We start from the raw sequence: 22,074 nt of genomic DNA, 5'->3' as shown, positions 1-22,074 counted from the left end.
AATATGTGACAGTCTCTTTTTAAATCTTTTAATGTCTTTATTTACTCTTGCAAGCATCCGGTTTGTAAAAGCAAACTCTAAATAATCAGAACCAAGCTGCCATATTCCATGAATGTGCACCCTTCACACATGACTGATAAGGCTGCAAACATGTGGAACAGATTCATGAGCACCCTTTGGAGCAAGAAGTGCTGTTAGGAAACCTAAGAAGTGCTTGTGAATGTTTTTTTTTGTATCACTAAATTCTACAGCTATCTTTTATGTTGTGCTTGGTCACAGATTTGGAGTGAGTGTGCATGTGTTTAAGGATTTGAGTATTTGAAAGTGCTGGAAGAGGACACAAGACCATCCCTCTTTTCATAGCTCTAAAAATTGTACCCAGGCTTCCTAAAGGAAAAGATTTTTAATGTAAGTCCTCCTGATGATACTGAGTTGAAGATTTGGGTGGGTTTCTTGTTTTGTGTTTTGTTTTGTTTGTTTTGTTTTATTTTGTTTTTAATGTCCATGGTGGCAGCCAGTCTGTGGATGGGGATCAGGGCAGGGGGATTCCAAGCATGGTGGCTTGATCTTAATAAAAATTCATTTGCCCTCTGAAGGGAGTAAGACACAAGCCAAAACACAGCGGGATCACCAGTAATCATCCCACTAAAGACAGCAGCAGATTCAATAGATCTTCCATCTCCATGGAAATGTACCACAAGGTACCACAATGTCTCTGGACACACTCCCAGGTCTGCAGAGGTGACACAACGCATGATCACATAAAATTAACCAAAATGGACTTGACATAGTCTGTTTCAATGCTGTATTTATGACTACCTGCTACAATTAATCTCTCAGGCCTATCCATAAGATCACCAAATAGTCTTAAGGTCTTAGTGGCCATCTGAAGCTACCAGATTTGATCAGTAGTTGACAGTTCCTGCCCCTTCTAATGATTTTGATTGTTCTAGTCAATTCAGAAACTAGCATTAATAGTCTTGATATATGGTGGATTTTTCACAGATCTAATTTACAAAAAAATACAGTTGTCAAGACAGTGACATGAGGTAATTCCCTGACAAAACAAAGCTTGGCATGATGGAACACTTGCAATCCCAGCACTCAGACTGAACAGAATCGTCTCAAATTTGAGGCCTGCATAGCGGTTTTTGAGACCAACCAGTTCTATATGGCAAGATCTTGTCTGAAAGAAGGAGGAGAAAGAAGAGAAAAAGGAGTTGGAAGGAAAATAGTAGGGGAAACCAATAGCAACAGCATCAGGAGTTGACAGGAAGCAAGCAAGTTTCTACTCTTGCTGGTACTAGAGACTGAACTTAGGGCTGTGTTTATTCCAGGGGAGTGTTCCACCCCCAAGCTACATCTGCTGCATCTCCAGGTTTGATTTTGAGATAGTTTGGTTTGATTTGTTTGATTGGTTTTCTTTTTACTTTGGTGTAGACTCTTACTAACTTTCCCAGGTTGGCTTTGAATCAAAAATATAAGATTATAGGTTTGTGCCACCAGGCCCAGGATTCTATGAATGACTATTATGAAATTTAATTTTTTACAATAGCCCAGACAAGGAATGCAGTTCCCATTGAACAGATGAGGAAACTGAGGCTAGTAGTTTCGTGTAATGTCACCCAAAGTGATACAACTGGTAAATGGGGGGAAAAACAGGATTTGAACCAACATTTGTCTACCTGTGTCAGTCTCTGGCCACTACACACTCCCTTTTCCCTTACTTCTCCCCCAGAGCATTCTTCCCATTGGACAGTTTGGGTCTCATATGTGGAAATCCTCATTAGGATTGGTGAGAGAGGCCCCTTCTTTCCAATCCAAGAAAGAAATCCTCTGTACTCCATTTACAAAATCCTCTTGGCATTTGACCCTAACAATAACTAACAAGAGATGGGCTCCTACCTCCCTTTGCTGTTTGCAATGTCTGAGACATGCCATCCCCAACAGAGAATCAGTGTGTGCAGATCCAAATAACAGAAAATGAGTGAAGGATTGCTAGAAGTGGACAAGTTGCTTGAATCATCGTTCCAAAACTCAAAATTTCACAAATGTGGGTGAAATTGATTTCACTTCCCAAAAATATTAGCTTAGAGTGGGTTCCTATTAAAACTGATATTGCTTGTTATCTCTTCAAAGAACTAACAGACATCTAGATGGCAGTTTGGGTCAGAAATGAGGTCTGTCTTTGAATGGCTATTGACATGCAACTAACGTCTTTGATGCTTCCTGTATCGATGAACCTAGAACATTTGAAGGCACATGTTACACATGTGGTTATCAATAGAAATAACTGCTCCAACAACAAAAATAGTGCTCCTCATACGTGGATATTTACAACAGGGAAGGGTACGGCTTTCAGGGAATTTTTTTTTCAGAGTTATCTTCCTTTTTATCTTCCAGGTACAATGTGCACGCCCCCTTGTGGCCAGAATGATATATTGCCTTTTCTAGATAGAGCTAATCACATCACAACTTGTTTGCCCCAGGATCATTTTAATTCATTCCACCAGCTTACAGTTCCAGTTCAGCTTTGGAAAAAAAAGTTTCCTTCCATTCATTCAATATCTTGTTTCGTTTTTTACCCCAGAAGTTTGCTGCTAAATCAAAACCAACTAGTTACCTAAAGGAGTTTTGTTTTATTCTTTGTTATTCGAAAAATCTTATAAAACTAAAACCTCCTACACTAGCACTTGGAGAACTCTTGAAAGCTAAAACTGCAGTGTTGGTGTAAGAAAGACACTGGAAGTTATACATCAAGTCAGTATATCTCACCAGAGAAAAGGGAAATGAAATGTTACAGGATGGAAATGCAATTTAATAGCTGAATGAACATTTGAGCGGCTTATTTCATCCCTAAGAAGAAAGGAGGAGAGTGGAGGCAACCCAGGTGGTTAAATTGTAATACAGTAGAAATTCTATCACCCATGAAAACTGTAATTGGGATTCCACTTTTGGATTTGGCCAGCCCAGAAACAGATGTGTGTTTCAATGAGAATCCCAGGCTCTACCTCCTCAAGAAATACTGTTCAGAGTTAAAACAGGGCTTTTCAACTAGCATATGCTCCAAAAAAGTGACTAGACTAAATTGACTGTAATTGTCCCAAGGTTTTTAGAATTCCCATGCTGGATTGGGGCTAAATGTGTGGTTCCGGTTATATGACCTTGAAGAGGAAGACCATGAGGTTGCTCCTACTTCTGCTCTGGGGGGTAGGGAGAGATATAAAAAGCAGGGAGAAAATGTCTTTATCAAGTTGAGATCCAAAGATTTGAACATAAGTATCTCAGCCATAGGGCATTTCCTCAGTGAGGCTAGAGATGGCAAGGTTAAGGTGAAGACCAAGTACCACTTTGTGCATAATTCTCTTCTATTTAGTGAAAGGAATCAAATGGTTCTCATTATATGGCCTGTCTGGGTGCACAAGTCTTTCAACTGAGCTCCTACGATGCATTCTGGCAAGATTCTAAATTCATATCATCCAAATAATACGGAGCAGGTAGCATTTCTTTTGAAAAGAAACTCTGGCCCATGTAATTCTAGCTAGAGAAGCTGGTGCCAAGAAATTGACAGTGAACGATACCCAGACCACAGTTGAATTCAATAAAGCTCCATCTTTTTAGAGGAGAAAAGAACAAGCAAATGGGAAAATGCCGTTGTCAGGAGTGAGGGCCACCAGCAGCTATCTAATTCCTGGTGGATTCCGGTGAACTGTGGAGAGCTGAAAGGACAAAGCCTATGATGAGTCAGGGTCTCTCCCATCCTTTTCTTTCCTGACCCAGAGAGACTTGACTCCCTCCCAAGACTGAGAAAACCAAATTCAACAACTCCATCCCTGGTCTGAAGGAGTCAGATTACCTTCTCTTGTCCTTCAGTCCTCTTCCTCTTGAGATGCTGGCTCTCCTTGCTACAAAGTAGCCACTTCTCCCAGGGAAGTTATTGCAACCCATTCTAAGTAGTTCCTCCAACAAGCAATGAAACAAAATCTTGTATTTAGTCACTGAAAGCACGAAGCTAGCCCTCTTTACAAATACAGTGTTTTCAGTAAACCCTTGTTGATCTATATCCATCCAAGAGAATAGAATGATTGAATGCGGTAGAAACTAAGAGGCTGGCGTGCAAGCAGCAGACACGCATTCCATAATTGTATGCACAGCACAGCTCCTCCCTGGGCTATCAATGAAGCAGAAACAAATCTTTTACTGAGAGAAGGTCATATGGGAGGTGACAAGAGCATCCATTCACCTGGAAGAACAGAGACAAGACTAGGAAGAAATATTGAGTTTTAGTTTGGATGACTATACTGTGTATTACTCCCACTCTTTCAAAACCACCAGAGGGCCATCTGAATGATTCTCTTTCTTTGTATGATTTTCTCTTTGATATGCCTTTCTATTTTTCAAGTTATTCTTAAAGTAAAAACAAAACACACATGGCTGCCCAGAGACAAACAGTCTGCGAATAGTGATTCTCTCTCAAATTATTCTACCCTCCATGGTGCTATAACATTGTATGGTGAATCTGCAATTCCTCTAGAGCTCCAGATGCACAGAGAACAAAACATTGTCTTTTAAATGGAATTCAAATCTCCCACCAATCTTAGAAATAATTCTCTGACCCCTTTTAACAGCAGAAAAAATTCATCTCCAGAGAAACCAAGCATAGGCAATGCCAGTCCTCCTACTGATGGTTCCTGGAGGCGTTACTACACTGGAAGAGTGCATCTCACAGATGGGAGTCAGTGGCTAAGGCAGGGTGGACTGCAGTCCTCTGACACCCTCAGTGGAGGAGGAACTGAAATCAGGTTCACTGGGAATCTTCATAGCCCCAGAATCAGAAGAGTTTATCCCTCAGTACTAACATAACAGGAAAAGCCAAAGCCTATTGTTGTTGTGACTACTGTGTGCCTCCCTTATATACAGCCCGCCCAGAGCCCAAAATGCTGAAGACTCACCTTTATCACAGGCTTTCAAAACAATGTGGGAAAGATCTAGATCTGAGAAGTGTTTCTCTTTGCAGGTGGAACTTAAGAAAAACAAAAGTCTCTGTCTGTCATCCTGAGTTGGATTTCAAGAGTCTCCCTCCCGTCTTTTATGCCTAAGCAGCTTACACACTGGTTGGGAATGCCAGGAAACAAGAGGTGGTGACACTCAGACGATGGTGACTGCAGTAGAAAAGGTTGCAATGTCTACACCAGTTTAAGCAAGTCAGTCCTGCTCCAGAAAGCAAGAAAGGACCTCTAAAGCTCAGTGCCAGGATTGCTGGATTAGATGACGATGCACCCATCTAAGTGCATGGAGGATAGCTGAAGTCACAGAGGCCCTGCTACTTCTTCACACTTCCCTCCCAGTCTCCTTAATACCCACTTCTCTACAGGCTTGTGGAAAGCTGGCTACATTGTCTCTGGAGCCCAAGTCCCAAACCTGACTCTTAGATGAGATGAGATTCTGTCATTCATTTCAATGCCCAAGCTCTGTCTTCATAACTCGCTGTGTGGTCCATAAAAAATTAATCCAGCACTATCCCTCTATATTTCTATCTATAAAATGCAACATTTTAAAGCCAAGAGACTTTAAAACATGAAAAAGGCTTCTGTGTAAAGAAAAGTGTCTACTGGTTTACGACCAGTCAATTCAACAGGTACTATTAGTTTTTAAACCCAGTGAAAATTATTTCCCACTGGTCCTACGGATGAGAATACAGCAGACAGCTGCAGCAGACAGTGCCACTTTTCGGCAATAACTCAAAAGTCTCTTCCCTGGTTTCAGAAAGTCAAACACTGTGAGGGAGGAGGAGAAACAATCAGCCAGAAACTCCTTTGTAGTTTAAAAGCACTTGATTGTTTGGTAACCTGAGATAATTTCCTTTAGCTTTTGGAATGCTAGAAAAATCCCTGTTGTTGCTCCCTGCCTTTTTCCCTTTAAGAAGTTACTTCATTTTAGGATGGTTTCTACAACTGCTTCTGCAGGTCTCTAAAGCAGAGCTGGCATTTCCTGGGCTCTTATCAAGCTGGTCCTGAAGAGGAAAGGGAACCACCATCCCATCAATCTGCAGAAGCCACTGACAAAGGTCCCTATGTAGGACACCTTTTTTTTCAACATCTGCCTAAGCTGGTCAGTGATGGATCAAGAAAATCAAAGAAACCCCTCTAATAATATGTATCCTGGGATGGTAGATGGGGGAGTTCAGTGTGAGCACAATACACTGCAGAGGACACAGACTTTCTCCCTCACCAAGCGAGGTTCAGACTTTCCTTTATTCAAAGGCAGCCACGTTTAACAGGTGATGTCAGACTCTCACCAGTAATAATATGTTTATGACCACAAAAAAATGCATTATACACTGAGTCCCACCACCAGTGTGCCTGAACTTAGAATTCAGTTAATAGCCCTGGTTCCCAGCTCCAGCAGACACCTCCTGGGTTCCTGGGTTTTTTCCCAACCCCTATTCCTTGCAAACCAGAGGCCAGAAGGAACCTTGGTCCTTTGAAGCAGTTTGTTTTTCAAAATTAACAAATGTACTGAGCCTCGAACACCCAAATAACACTGGTGGCTTTGCTGTTAGATTAGGCACTTGGGTGGAAAGGACTAGAACACCATCAGCCCCAGCGTCCCTTTTCTCTATCCTGTCTTCTTTTAGGTGATAACTCAGAAGCAAAGCCAGCCCAGACACTGGGCACAGAAAAAAAGAAAAAGATTTCCAAACAATATTCGGGATTGGGGACAATTCAAGGAAGTTGTAATCTGGCTTGTTACTATAAAAATACATAATAAAGGGTTTCGGCTTCTTCACTCCTAGGTTCAATCCCCACTTCCTTAGGACTGTGGGTTCTCAGAGGAGTCAGGAGTATAGAGGAGGGATAGGTCCTTGGAGAGTGCATCGAATCTTTCCACATTGGAAAAGTACAATCAGGGAAGCTGTATAGGTGAAGACGACTTGACCTTTTATGGTGAGAAAAGTGAAAAAGAAGAGAGACTAGGATACTGGCAAAAAAAGGGGGGGTGCAGAAGGAGATTGAGATAGAGGAGGGAAGAGGGAGAAGAGGAAGAGGAAGAAGAGGAAGATGGATATAGATGGGGGGATAAAAATTTTAAGTTGAGGCTGTGAATGCGGAGTCTCTGTCCCAGCTAGGATGGTTAAGAGGATGCAACCATCTAAAGCAAAGGTTCAGAAAAGCCTTAAAGATCCCAGGGGCTTATTGAAGAAGTGCAGCAGCGGGACTGGCAGAGGCAGGCTGGGGCCGGGGCAGTGCCGGCCCCAGCTCCGTGTGTCCAGACAGAGGATCAGTGAGCTGAGTCGTTGGCCTGTGGCTCTTCGAGGGGGCAGCCCCTAGGAGGTCGAGGCTGGGATGGGCAGTCCGTGTAAGCTACCAAGTGCGTCTGTAGCCTTGCCGCCTGGGCTGGGGGGCTTCCTGTCGGCCCCTGCGGAGGAAGCAAAGGAGCATCGGGTCACTGCCCAGAGCCTAGGCAGTGGAGCAGGACGCCATTATGTCATGGACTGGGTTCCCTGACCCTTCCAATGCCTGGAACCAGTAAAGCTCATCCTTCCTTGTGCTCTTGAGAGAGCCGCAAGATGGACTAGGATTTCCTCACCAAGCGTTCACTCCTGAAGATGGCCATGGAGTTCCGTGAAGGTCTTCAGCTCCTAAGGAGACTTCAGAATATGGCCAACCTGGTGCTGACACCCGCAAAACATGTCTTCCCGACCCCCACCCATTGATCCACTCCAGATGCCAGTGGGATGAGCAGGTGCGAGGGCTGGAGGTAGGTGCGGTGTGGAAAATGCACTGCCAAACATTCCTGGGAGCCTCAGACATGCACCAAGGTATCCTTTTAGGTAAGCAGCGGGAATTCTGCAGACACAGCCCACCCTGAGCCCTATGGGTCTCCGGGATAAAATGGCTGGCAGCGGGTTTGCCAGATGAGGCGGTATTCTCGGCATTGCTCTATTATTTGGGGTTTGGGAAGGGGCCCAAGATTTGCTACTGGAAGCCAGAAAGTGATGCCACGATTGTGCAATCCTGTTTTTTCTCTCCTGGGATCCCGGTGCAGCCTGTCCTGCACCAGGAGGAAAAACGAATAAATTCTAAAGGGGCGCGTTTTCGATTTACCTTCCCTTCCTACTACAACGAGTTCCCCTCGAAAGCCTCAATTCTATTCGGATGAGAGGTAACTCTGACTTGCCAGCTGTCCTCCCAGCCCTAGGCTTAAAGTGTTGTGACTGTTCTACCTGAAATTAACAGTACACGGAAGGAAAACACACACACACACACACACACGCACACACGCACGCACGCACGCACGCACGCACGCACACGGTTAGTGAAAGATTTTGAAGAGCTATAAAGCCTGCACAACCAAGAATCCAGGCTTCTTTCACTTGGTCCACACACTTCAAACGTGAGGAACTGTTTTAAAAACATCTGAGAAGGAAGTTTCTCAGGCAAGAGTAAGTTACCTTAGAGACAAGCAGAGAAAAATAAACACCCGGGATCCAGGAGAGGGATTCCATCCCACCTCGGCAAAAAATTTTCCTCAGCTTTCATCTCTGTCTCAGAACCCCTCCCTTTTTTGGTAGTCTGTGGGGCCTGGGAATGTGGGTGTGTACGTTCTGGGGACCTCCAGCAAGGGTCACTTGGCATACTTTAATCTATGGGAGCACAACTAGGGTGGACGTCTTAAAAATACTAGGATTACAAGTATGGTATAACAGGACCAAGGGAGCCTCAGAGTTCCACCAAGCAAAAGAAAAAGGCTAGCCAGGAGCTGCATGGTTTGCAATAGCTTGCTACTCATCAGTGACACAATTCTCTTTTGGTATCCTACAAGCATTAACTCTGGATCAGCAATAAACAGAATAAAATTACAAATTCCCTTTAACAACTATAAATAGCAAATTTTCCTTGTTCAAGTTTTTTCACTGGAAGCCAAAAAGTGATGCTCCCAGATTTGATTTCCAAATACACCCCCTTCCTTTTTTTAAAACCTCCTGGGAGCAGTTTTAGAACACTAAAGGATTGCTGGTTTCTGAAATGTGCTTTGAATGCCTGTTGCCTTGAGAGGGGGTAAGTTGTAAGGGTCTGTCACCTTGGGGAGGAAAGTCCTGGCACAAAGTCCTTTGGATGGATGTGAATATTCTTCAAAATCCCACACCACGTTGTAAAGAGTATAAAGTTTCCTTACACTCCTCTCAGTTGCCAAGAATTAAAGTTCCCTTTCGGGAGATGGGAGACAACACTGCTTCTACTTTCTTCCCTGCATAGGATGGAACCTTTCACCAAGACAAAAGTACTAAATTGTGAAGCATAAGCTGATATTTGAAGTTCCAGACTGAATGATCAGTGCGATGCCCATTTGAAGGTAACTCGAAGGACACTCCAGTGTAAATTTTATTATAAATCGTTTTCATCAAAATAATTTGATTTTTAATGAGTATATTTATATTCATATGAATATGAACTCATAATCTCCACAATTTTTATTAAAAGTTAGCTAAATATTATAAACCTGTTATTATAAATTGAACAAAAGTTAATAGTAAGAAATTTATGGAGTAGGTTTCTTTGAAGACATTAATTGCTTAAGAAATTGTTGAAAATAAGTGGCACTGTGTTGTATACCTTTGTCTTGACCTTTCAAAGACCAGTTAGGAAGCAATCATTGAAATTATACACTAAGGGAGTGTATAATTCTCATACTTCAAAAATAGGTGTTCAGTGAACAATTTTTTTACAATCCTTGAACAGACATGCTTGCATGCCAGCATGAGAAATCATTTGTCAAGATGGGTGTGAATAATTCCTTTAATCGATTTTTTTCAAAGGAACTTTTTGAGTCAGGACATTAACTTACTAATTTAATAGTCAGCATAGCTAACTCAGTTGTAGGTTTTGGAAATGGGACATTTTATTGTAGGAAGCAGATACAATAGTCACAGAGACGGGACTGTCAGTGAGAAGCTCTGTGTTTCTAAAAAGGAGTTGTCTGATAAAGAAAATCAGCAGAAATAAACCCAAATGCAGATTCCTGTCCATGTAGACTACAGAACTTTAAAGTCAGTGCATGTGTGATCACCTTTAGATGGTATCCATACTCCTTCACCTGTTTATAATGCGGGGCTGGAAGCACCCTCGGACCAAATGACCCTTCTAAAAATGAACTACTTCCCTCTGAAATCAAAGAACTCTTAATTTTCCTGGGCCTTCCTTCTCCTTGGGATAAACCCAGGAGAAATCACTCAAATTCATGGCTATACTTACTTAATTCAAGTAAGCCTGCTAAGTTAAGCACTTTACAATAGTGTGTCAAATTTCATTCAAATACCCATATCAAAAGCCCTGCGTTTCAATGGGAGAAGTGGAGGATCTGAGTGAAATCTCACACTGTGACCCTTTAGCTATCCTTAAATGTACAGCTATTGGGAGTTCATAGTCTCCGTTTTGGAATTACTTCTTGGATTTTCCTGCAAATAAGCAAGTAGTATTATCCTATTATTTAAACTAAATTAAAATAAATTATTCGGCTCCTTCAGTTTTCTGCACTTGACTTTCTGAATAATTAGGCAAATGAGCATTATCTGAATATCCTAGTGAATGTTCTGTAAAACATATAAAAATTTTAAAGCTATTTTCTTCCTTCAGTTCACTCCTGTGGATGGTATCCTAGTCCTCCCTTCTGGCACCCGGATCCTGTCACCGTGCCCCACTAAAACTTCTTGGAAATAGCTCTTTTTGTCTGGGAACCACCATCATCTGCCTGGCCATGGCCACCAACCCCCCACTGTCACCCCCCTCCAGCCTTTGTAGGTATGAAACAGATAAGGTAGTTCCTTTCCTAAGCCCAGAACATCCATCTGACCCCTAGGGTTTATGCGCACAGGAGCCCTTTCTCTGCTGGAACTGCCTCCCCATCAGAACAATGAAGTTTAAATATTCTGGTGATCAGAACCTAAATATAGTCAGGTTCGTAAGTGGCAGTTTAGGATCAGGTGAATTATTTCCCAGGTCCAGTGAAAAATAAGAACTCCCTGGACAGTGTGGTTTAATCCATACTGGCCCTATGGTTTGAATCTCTTGGTTGACTTTTGGGGGGAGCAGATTTAGAGGGGAGGATGATGAGTTTCTATGTCAGAGTGCTCTGGGAAAGAAAGAACCTGAACTTCCGAAGACCAAAGCTGAATGCTGGCCATTTCCCCCAGAGAATGTGCTGAAGAAAATAATCTGAGACCAGGGCCAAGGTTAAAGGGGAACTAGAAAGAAACAGACTGATGGGACCAAAGAGGGGTCCAGGTGCAGAGGACAGGAATGCTAATGGCAGGTATACTATAGAAAGCAACATTTTGCAGACTACACAAATGTGGGCCTGGGAGGCGTTTTAGACCATTCTTGGAATGGAAAAACCTGAGACCAGGGAGGAGCAGTAGCGATTTTACCAACGTGGCAAGAACTCCCTTCACACCTGAAGTCTAGTTTACCAGCCCGGCTCTCTTCCTTGTCTCTCAATATGGTTAAAGCAGGCGTTTTAAGGATTCTCCCAGTCTCCCTGTGTCTTTTCTTAGGTACACCTGCTAGAGATCAATCTGCCACAAGTTGCTGCATGGTTAAAGTATAATTCAGGTTTATTTCTAGTATTCTAATGTCTCTATCCTCCCTCTCTCTTCTCTCCTTCCCTCATTTTTTCCTCCCTCACCCCCCCTCCTTCTCTCTATCTCCCAGGCTTCTCTCCCCACTTCCTAACCCCTCCAATATCCTGACACCTCCCAGATGGTGTCCCCTCACCTTCTCGGCTGGGGTGTTTGAAGGTCATGGCAGCTGCAAGCTCCCCGCCGTGAACGGCCACACCAGCTCCGTGGGGCGCCAGCGGGGGTCCCTGGGCTGGCGGCCAGGGAGGTCCCGGGGAAAGGTAGCTGGCTGCAGGAGCGCTGTACACACTGTGCTGGTTGGAAGCCGGGTAGGCGCAGGCGGGAAGAAAGCCACCCACTGCGGAAAGGCTGGATGCGGACTGCAGATAGACACAGATTGTCAGAAAACCCGCCGACTTCTCCAGCACAGGCCACGTTGAAGCGTGGACTCTGCTGTCCCATCGCTTGCCTCTGTTCTGGGACTCCCTCCCTAGATTTCTAAAAGTCTACTCCGGTGATAGAAAGTGAGGAAGTCGCGGTAGCCACCTTTAGGGTTTAGGCAAAAGGGGGCTTTCAGTCTTGTTTGTCTGTTTTTTAATCACAAGGCAAGGCAGTCTCCTGCCCTCCAAAGCCAGACTGCTGCAAACTAGGACCGCCGGACTTGAGGACAGCACTGAGCCGCTGAAGACCGCTCTGCTCAAACGAAAAGCCTGGGAGACAGTGCTGTTCTTTCTCTATGTCTCCCTTCCCCAACCCTTCCTCTGCGCCCCCCAACTCCCCGCCCAAGGTCATCTCCTACCCTGCATTCTGGTTACCTGAGTATATTTAATGTCTGCCTCCAAGGCAGGTTTCTCGAGCCCATTCACTGTCGGTGAGGCGGGGAAGGCCGCTCGGTTCACACCCGCCCAGTCTTCCATCTTGGGGGAGTAGGCAGCGCCTTCGCCCCCAGACAGGGCCCCTGCAGGAACGCAGATGGAGTGGAAACCTGTGCACTCCTGAAGATCTCCAGTCCAGACGTTTGCAAAGGAGCCAAAGACTCAACTAGAATCCAAGGGTGCTACCACACATACCAAGGCCTTTCTTTGGAGGGATAAGGGAGGCAGGGCCAGGCACTTTGCTTTCATTCAGAGCAGGGAGCAGGGAGGAGAGGGCCTGCCCTTCATTTCCCCCAACCTTTGGCCCGCTTCCTACGAAAAGCTCAATCAAAGGCAGTTCCTCCTACGCTCAGAAGTGACAACCAGAAAGTTCCAAATTCAGTGCAACTTCACTAAAATTGTGTAAGCCTCTGCATGTCTTAATTATCATCTAAAGGGCTAAGAGTTCATTTTGACCTGAGACTGCCTCTAAGGACATTCTTGGTCTCCCAAATGAGGCAACAACTCTGAGACCCACACCAGGATATCCCCGGGAACAGAACTGTTCCCAGTTCAGGTGTGTGTCCCAGCAAGGAAAGGTTCCAGTGCGGGCATAGGCATGGTAGTCACCTCCCAACCTGTTCTCTGTTGCTCCACGAGAAATTTTGGTTGGTGTTATTCTAGTATAGAGCCACCAGTGAACAGAATGCAAAACCTCAGAAATCAGGGCTAAGTCCTCCACTCTCTTCAGCTTGTTTCTCCTAGACTGCTTACTGTCCTCTGGAGTCTGCTAGATTCCTTGGGAAAAGGAAACGATGCTTCTAGAAAACACCCATATGTATCATCCTAGGCAGGGCACCAAAGTTGCCTGAGGAAACTTCCAACCTTTTCCACCCGAAAAAAAAAATACCAACATTTGGTTGAATTTTAATGACAATCAAAGCACAATTCCTAGCGACTGTTCCTGAAGAGAATGGGGCATCATTACCTCTATTCTAAGAACAGGACTTGAAAGACCTCTGAACCTGACAGAGATCTGGGCCACATCTAAAAGAAAAACTGACCACGGGGGCTCTTTCTCTTCTACTCAACAGAGCTTCTGGGCCTGCGTTAGCTCCTGAAGGAACCTGAAAGCTAAAGACAGAGCGGTGCACAATGTCCCTAGTGGTTTGTTTGGCTTAGATTTGGCGATAGGCATTTGCATTCTTTTTGCAAGAATGAAAAAGTGCAATTTCAAGCCTCCGATTTTGTGGTCTGCGCCTGCTCTTCTATTTGGGAAATATTTTCCATATTTGTCATAAAAAGTTCAAGATGTCCGAAGACTCCCACAGAAGGTTCTGGACCCCCAGCTTCTGTGACCAGTCCTGAACTATTCTCTGAACTAAAATCAGTCCTAGGGAAAGAAAGGCATGCAACACCTCGCTAGTCTTCCCGCCCCCAATTCTGTCCCTTTGTAGAGAATTACAGAGGACATCACAACTGACCTGTTTGCTCCATAAACGTCCGGATGCCCAAGATGTTGCTGACTGAATGTGCAGAGGGCCATGAACGCGGGATGCTGACGTGGCCCGCGGAGCCGGGGACCCCAGGATGGCTGCCCATCTTGGTGCCCGTGGGCGACACTGGGCTGGGGTAGGGGTACTGGTAAATATGATTGTAGGGCAGCGCAGGCTGCGGTGGCGGCTGCTTACTTGCTTCGTAGGGCCCTGGCTGCGCCAAGCTGCCAATCTTGTTTCGCAGGATGCGACTAATAGAGCTCACAGAGGGCACGTTATACTTGTCACAAACGCCATCAGCCAGGAGCCGGTCACGAATCTCCCAGGCAAAGATGCCAGGGTCTCCCTGCTTGTAGTCCCGGATGTGCTTCACTACGTTGGGGGTGGTGACTCGGGGTTTGCTGCCCCCAATTGCCCCGGGCAGGATGGAGCCGGTCTCGTTATAGCGCGCCAGGATCTTGCTCACGCAGCCGTGCGAGACCCGCAGTTGCCTACTGATGTCACAGGGTCGGATACCCAGCTGTGCTAGCTCCACGATGCGCAGGCGGATGGCATTGGGAAGGGGACGGCCGTTGACGAACACGCCACCGAGCTGGTTCACTTCGCCGTACGTCTGCTCTGCGGAGACGCGCCGAATAGGAGTGAGTAGGCAGAGAAGAAAACACCGGCAGGTTAGCCATGAGTGTCCTAGCGGGCCGATGTACTGTGCACCCTAACGCCACTCCAAGGTAACCTGCAGGTCCACCCATACCCCTGACAGCACAGATCCTGAGGGAAGAGAGGGGTACATGCTGGCAAGAGTCAGGACCAGAGGCAAGTATTATGCGCTTCAGCCCTCCCTCCCCTCTCGCGACTTTGGTCAAACGTTCTCACCTCCTCCCAGAACTTAAGAGACTGTCCCCTCGAGGACCGAGTACGTCAGAGAACGCGGCTACTGAGGGAGCAGGCCGTTTTGCCCAGGGAAAGAGGATCATGAAGAAGGCAGACAGAGAGTGTCAACCCAGCTCCGCTCCCGCCCTGCCTCAGGCTCGCCCCTTACCCATCGCGCGCGGGCCGGCCAGCTGCCTGGCGCCGGAGCGGCGGTGGCTGGGCCCGGAGCAGTCCGGGAGAGCTCGGGCGCCGCCACCGCCGGAGAGGCATAGAGGGAGGGCGCGCGCGAGCCGAGGGCCGCGGCGGCAGGAGACGCGCAGTGAGCTGCTGCCCAGCGCGCCGCCCGCCCCAGGGCCCACCGCTGCAGCCGCCGCCGCCTGCTCCCAGGACACTCTCCAGGCCCGCGACCCCAGGCCCAAGGTGAACTTCATCCGATTGGGAGAAATTCGTCTGACCGGGAAGCTGTGGGGTGCGAGAATCAATTTGACGTGTCCTCCACGTCAATCTCTTCAGTCACGCAGGAGACTCACGAATTGGCAGCTCATTGGTTCCCGTCACCGCTCCCTAGCGTCCCCCTCCCCGCCCAGAAACTCTACCCCACCTCCTAGCTCCAGGCTTCCCCCTCCGCCTTTCTCCACTCCCTCCGGAACCCATCCCCCTACTCCTCCCCCTCCCCCACACCAAGAACACACATCATCCCAAACCTAGCTGAGCCAGATCCTAGAAACATCCAATCTCCATTGCCTTTTGCCGCCTCTCTAACATACTTTATGGAAGTTGTTTCAAATTGACCACACATTAATTTTACAATCACTTCTCCACCATTACTAATAACCTTTCGGAGGATAGACCTTCACCCGGGCAAGGTGTTTTAGTGTATTCACCACCTGCTGCCCTGAACAGAATAAGAGACAAGGCGGGTGGGTGCAGCACTCAGGAAACTGCCAAAATGAAAAGAAAGAGGAGTCCAGTTTGCTTGGGGCACCTGGAAAAGATGGTTTCTGGTGGCTTGTGGGGCCGAGGCTCCCATGTCTCACTTCAGTCTTACTGTGTCCATCCTGCTTTCAAGAAAGCCTAACGACTTTCCTTTGGAGTGATATGAGGTGATATCAATGACCCAAGCGGGCGCATTCCAGATTCTGTCTCTAATGACAAAGCCCACCCACCAGAACTCAGTCTCCAAGAACTGGCACAAGGAGCAGGCCAGAAAGAGTCCGGTTTGCTACTTCCGGCCCCCAGCAATCTGGCAATCCGCAAAATGCCTGATGACCGCTGAGCTCCTGTCCTAAATCTACACAGTCCCTTTCAGGCAGGCTATGAAGCCCCGCACCACTCTGCTCTGCCCTGTACCTGTCTGTCTTTGCCTTTCACTAGTACCAGCAGTTCTGCTAAATCCCTCAGCGGCCCTTTCCCCACCTAAGGCAGTTTGCACAGTCCCCGAGTCTTTGACACTGGCATTTAAAACTAGCTCCTCCACTCGGAATCAAGGCACAGTTCTGGGCTTCCCAACTGGTCTTGATATCTGCAGCAACCACTAAGCAGCAGGGTGGTGGTGGTGGTAGTGGTGGTGGTGGTGGTGGTGGTGGTGGTGGTGGTGGTGGTGGTGGTGGTGGTGGTGGTGGTGGTGGTGGTGAGAATCATATAATTTTGCATTTGAACTGGAGCCAGGGGGCCGAGACCTGGGAGTCTCCAGGTGAGCCAAGTAGAGACAGCTTTGGGCTGGTCACAAAACAACAGGAAAGAGAGCCTGGTGGGAACTCAGAAACAGCCATAACCTGGAACTTCCAAGGAGTCTAAACACCCCTCTGCACCAACACACATCGCTCCATGTTCTAGCTCTTCCGAGCAGCCTGGAAACTGCTTGCTCCACAAGTGCAGTGAGACTGTTCAAGGCTCCCTGCAGACGCATAGCTTCATAGCTTCAGGAGCCTCTTTGGAGTCCCTGACCCCATTGCTGCCGCATTTTCAGGAGAGGGGAGTGTAATTTAATAGACCTCAATCAACCTATGCAAATGTGTGTTAAAAGGACCTGAGCCATAAATTCTGGGCTCTCCAAGGAAACTGTACAACATCCAGCGAAATCATGTTGGAGCCATGGCAAAAGAGAAAAAGGGAGGGACGGACAGATGGAAGGAAGGACAGATGGAGGGATGGAAGGACAGAGGGAGGAACAGAGAGAGGATGGAGAGATGGCAGTTTCAAAAGAATTGAAGACACTTTTCTGTCTAGCAGCCCATAGAACACAGTGCAGCCCCAGGCCCCGAGAGTCTCAGTGAGATTGCTGAAATGTGGAAGAGCTTTAGGGGATCAATGCACCCTAGAAGGTGACCCCAGCGTGAGAACAGTAACCTCACTTGGAACACCAGGCCTGTCCAGAACAGAGCAGCCTTCCAGTAAAGATCTAGGGAACAATGTCGATTAAGGTGGACATGCTGGGCAACAAGCTGAGGAACATGAGTGCACAGAGCAGTTCTTTGAAGCTTTGGGGTGTCAGGATACCTCACCGTCAGTTCTCTCTAGATGATTAAGGATTTGGTACCCTCTAACGTAGAGGCTCATTTCCAGGATTTCTAGACAGACAAGGGATACCAAGAAACGTGTAACCATCCACCGTGGACTCTCCCCGGTGTGAAACACAGGGCTTCTGTCCCTGGTCCCTTATCCGGGTGCATCCCAGATGTTCATCACCGTAGCGAAGGGCTGCAGGTGGGTTGTCCTTAGGCACTGTCAAAGAGAACCTGAAGCAAACCTTGCCAGTATGACAGCACTTTCGACCCAGCTACCTTTTTGTAAATTTGCTCAGCCCGCGTGCTTCGCTGGCAAGATAGTGCAATCCAGACAGCACCAAACTCCCTAGGGAAAGGCGGCCCCGTGATGCAGGACAGAAGGTAGAGGGGAGACTTAAGGGATCACACTTGGGGCCAGCGACTTTCTGGCGTTAACAGAGCCTGCTAGCCTTCCCTCCACCAAGGTTCCCTCCCCAACAGTCAGAAGCGGGTCTGGGCTACACAGCGGTCAATCCTGCTGGGCTTCGGGGAAAACCTTACAGTTTGTCGCCCCCTGTCGGGTCGGGTCCCGGCTTGGTTGCGCAGGTTCCCGCGCTGCGGACGGGATGGGATGGCTGAAAGGTTGGACTGCGGAAGGCAAAGTTCCTCCTCGACCTTCTGGGTTGTAGCTTGGTCATCTCCACTGCTCCGAGTCCGCTAATGGTCCAGGAGGTGCGCAAAGAGGTAAGAAAACATATAGACTCCGCATTGGAGCTTGGTAAAACAGTATTGCCTGTGCTAAACCCAGCGTGCAACGAGTGAGCAGTGGTTTCTAGGAGCGCGGAAACCCGGCTCAGCAAAAGCCTCCTCCACCTGGCGCTGGATGCACACCGGGACAAAGGACCAAGGTGAGGTCCTTAAGGGATCCTAAGACCTGTCGCAGTTATTCCAAGGCAGGAAAGGGTAGCGGCTTGCTAGGTGGTGCAAGTTAAAGAGGAGGCCATAAAGAAAAGTGATTGTCTTTCTGGGGACTGGAGGTTGGTTGCTGACAAAGTCGCTAAGAAATATTCTGCCCATTTGTCACCAGAACTGTGAATGCAGGACCTGAACGCTCAGGCTGAGTGAATCAGTTTCCCTCCTTCACTCCGTGGCATCACCTTGATTTTTGATGGGATTGTGGGGGGTAGTTATTAGGGTGCAAACGAAGCATACAACGGGCTGATTGTTCCCCGGGACCCACGCATTTAGGAGAAAACTAAACAAGCATGTGAAGTTAGATTCTGACCCTGCGGGTGCGCGATTTGATTATGCTGGGAAGAAACCCACGTTGCTTTCGCCTAGAAGCCCGAAGTAGCCTTGGTCGAATCTCAGCACGCCTCGGATTTCCAGCTGCCTAGTCCACCAGCCGCCATCGGGAACTGGCAGAGGTGGGTTTTGCCAGTCTCTCTTGGCTCAGGCTCTGCATTTTCGCCGTTTTATGAACACTGGGAGATACGTTGCACGGTTCGAAATTAAAACAAATCGAATCCCTTTTCTTCTAAAATTCGCTTTAAAATACAACACAAATTACAGAATGCTTTGTGTAAGGAGGACTCAGAAGGGCAGCCTTACTTACTCTACAACGACAAGGACAATTTTACAAAGGACAATTTTAACACTACACAACACTTAAAAGTAAGAAAACAGATTTATTTATTTATTTATTTATTTAAAGTATGAGTTGTGGCCAGGTGCAAGAAAGCGTCTGGAGAAAAAGAAGAAACAGGAGAAGAAGGAGAAGGAGAAGAAGATTGCAAACCCTCGGGGACCACCCGAACTGGAAACCAGAGGGAACAGGGAGAATGCAACGAACTACACCGAAAGTGACTGAGGTGGGAAAGGGCAGGCTGGGGAGAAGGGGGAACACAGATTAATTGACACCAGCAGCGGTCAAGTCAGCAGGAGACCTGTGCCCTCCCCACCTTAGCAGTCAGAGGAACCAGCGCCTGCTCCTGCTCCCACCCCCCAAAGCACACTTCCCAGCTCCCTAAGAGTAAGGAGAGGATCGCTGTGGCAGCAAGAACAAAACCCACTGCTACACGCTCGCTCCATCCCTCAGGCCCCACCGACAGATTCCCGCGGCTGGCTTTCACCTGGCCTGCTAGTGTCTGCCCAGCTCTTTGCCGAGGCTCGCTTTATGCTTTACCTCTGCTAGCCTAGAAAAGTCGGAGCAACAGGCCTGAGTCGACCGGAACTGTTTCAACCAACTTTGGTTGCTCACAGTGCCCTTGAAAATGCAGGATGAGAGAAACGAAGGAAAGAAAAATAGTTTTTTCCAGTTTCTTCAAATGAAAGTAGTAAATAAGGACAGATAACTATTTTGCAGGAAAAAAACAGTCTTGGATCCTCCATTAGGTTCTGAGACTAGAGGGGAAATAGCAGAAAATAGATTTACTGTTCAAGTCCATTAGAAACAAACAGGGGGAAATTGGGCATGACCAGTGAAGATCTAAGACACTTCCTGCTTTGAAATGTAGGGACCCGACTACTATATTTGCCATTTAGCTTTCAGAGTTTCAGAGTGGAAGCATCAAAGGTTGCATTGGGTGATAAAAAATAAACTCCGAAAGTCAGTGAGGCTTTTTTGTTTTTTGGGTTTTTTGCGGGTGGAGGCAGGAAGCGGGTAGTTTCTCTGAGCTTTTGAAGGAGCCTGCCATTCGTTTATGTAAATCTTGTTCTTGGTTTATGTAAATCCTAACCTGACCAAAATCCTGACTTCTTCATGTTGTATACCTCCCCAACTTCTCTGGCAATGGGCATATCACATAAGCGTCAGTTTCTCTCTGTGTAAAGTTACCTACATTATGCAATTAGATTTATTTCATCTCATTACATCACACACACACACACACACACACACACACACACACACACACACCGCCGCCGCCGCCACCACCACCACCACCACCACTACCACTTATATCAAATCGAAGAACACTCAGGGCATGGTCAAAACTTCACCCTTGCAGAGATACCTTAAAATGTTTATTTGTTAGTGCTAAAAATCTAAACAGCAACATTAAAACTGGAAACACTGGAGGAACTTCAGCTGTGCATGGGGCTTATCTCCTGAGTATTTGGGAAATCGGGGAGTAGCCATGGGAGAGGTATAAAGGACCAAAGTGGCAGGAACTGCAAGGGTGGTGGTGTGCCAGTGTTGGAAAGGACTTATTAAAATACAGGGGTGGACGAGGGTCTCCTACTTCGTAAAGGATGCCCCTGCCGATCAGACTCGCTCAGTTGCCGAGATTGACATGTGAGCCGAATCCACACTGGCCCAACCTAATAGGAAACAGCTTGAAGTGTGCTCCTGTGAACTCGAGGGCAATGCTTTTGAGATTCCTGCTTCTGCACAGACGGAAAAGAGGATGGACATGGCAACTGGAAGTTACTTATTGGAGCCTTTTGTCTAAATTAAGACAGTGCCTGCCAGACCTCATTTACTCGGATCTCTCTGATTTCTCATTAGACATCAGTCTTCTCCACTCTTCAGCAGAGAAAGGATCACTTATACACTAGAAATGTAGTAGTTAGGTTTGCAGAGAGGTTGCTGTCATTATTTCACCACAGGACACTAAATGTTCAGGAATTCAATGCCCGATTCCCTTCCTGCAAACCAAAGGTGTAGAGAGAACAGTGACCTATTTCTTCCATAATTAGCATAATGATTCATAATTAGAAGTCCATTGGTTCATTTCTATAGACACATAACACCAGGAAACATTTTATGTGGAAATAAAGCCTCTGCTCTGAGGTCATGGGTCAGTTTCCTTAGCGATAGCTGGGAAGTCTTAAAGCCTCCTTCTGTAATTATGTAGTCTCACCAACACAGGCTCTCCTTCACGTTCATTTAATTTTTCACATCTCTATAATCTCTTCCCACATGGAATCATTTTCCTTGACCAGAAATCAAGTGTCTTTTGTGGTGAGGTTTCTCTAAGGCACAGATGGGATTTTTGACTTGTAACTTTTCACTGCTTGTCTGTCCTATTTCATTGAACTGATCGCTATTGGTTATCTTTTCCTGTAGAGTCACTGCAACATCCCAGTGATGCTACATATACATACACACGTATGTACACGCGTATTTATGTATGTATAAAGTATGTCTGCTGTTTAGTGATGGTTTTAATTTTCTTCTCCCTCCCCCTGGTGTATGGGCTATGGAGTTTTATTGAAGACCCGTAATGCCTCCGGTTTTGATTTAGTGTTTTGGAGTTTGTGATCTCATTGCCCAGTATGGAAAATATTAGACAGGGTCTGCAGATTGTATACAGGAAAAGACCTGCCTCACCACTGAGGGGTGAGTGCCCTTCTCCAGCCCTGTAATAACACAATTCCACAGCTGGCTCTAGCCAAAGTGTAGTAGGTTTTATGTCATCAAATAGGGATTCCTGCAGCCTGCCCTGCCCTGCCTTTGCAAAGGGTTTTTAGAAAAACTACTGAATCTCCACAGTGCTGGAATCACTCTAGACCATGTTGACACCAGGAGACTGTGGTTGGATTTGAAATGGATAGGGCTGCAGTCTGGAAATCAAAAATTTAAAGAAACATTTAGGTGGTATTTAGGTGGTTTTAAATTCAAGACTGCTTTTGGAGGAAGGTAGAGGCAAGGAGTATGACATGATGCTTCGTTGTAGCAAGGCTCTGAGAGGTGAAACAGAAAGGCTGGAGGCAGCTGGCCTTCTCTGTGCTAATGCCCTATAAGGACA

At 46.6% G+C, this 22,074-nt stretch overlaps 1 protein-coding gene across 2 annotated transcripts in view; it reads right to left on the bottom strand.

Moving 5' to 3' along the window:
- Pax1 (paired box 1) overlaps positions 1-15,316 on the bottom strand; it is a 46,912-nt gene extending 31,596 nt beyond the window's left edge. The window contains exons 1-5 of one of the 2 annotated variants that reach the window (XM_005072563.4): positions 15,007-15,307; positions 13,956-14,585; positions 12,433-12,575; positions 11,775-11,997; positions 6,220-7,419 (exon numbers count right to left, since the gene is read on the bottom strand). In XM_005072563.4, coding sequence (XP_005072620.1) covers positions 7,328-7,419; positions 11,775-11,997; positions 12,433-12,575; positions 13,956-14,585; positions 15,007-15,268 — 1,350 coding nt within the window. In that variant the 5' untranslated portion in view covers positions 15,269-15,307 and the 3' untranslated portion in view covers positions 6,220-7,327. Of the gene's footprint in view, positions 1-6,219; positions 7,420-11,774; positions 11,998-12,432; positions 12,576-13,955; positions 14,586-15,006 lie in introns of those variants that run through there. The other variant, XM_040746453.1, reaches the window with a different exon arrangement.
- Between the last annotated feature and the right edge of the window lie 6,758 nt (positions 15,317-22,074).

This window comes from Mesocricetus auratus, unplaced genomic scaffold (assembly GCF_017639785.1).
Source record: "Mesocricetus auratus isolate SY011 unplaced genomic scaffold, BCM_Maur_2.0 Super-Scaffold_100004, whole genome shotgun sequence".
Taxonomy (NCBI): domain Eukaryota; kingdom Metazoa; phylum Chordata; class Mammalia; order Rodentia; family Cricetidae; genus Mesocricetus; species Mesocricetus auratus.
The sequence above is the reverse complement of the archived record's forward strand: the minus strand, read 5'-3'. Positions and strand labels throughout refer to the sequence as shown.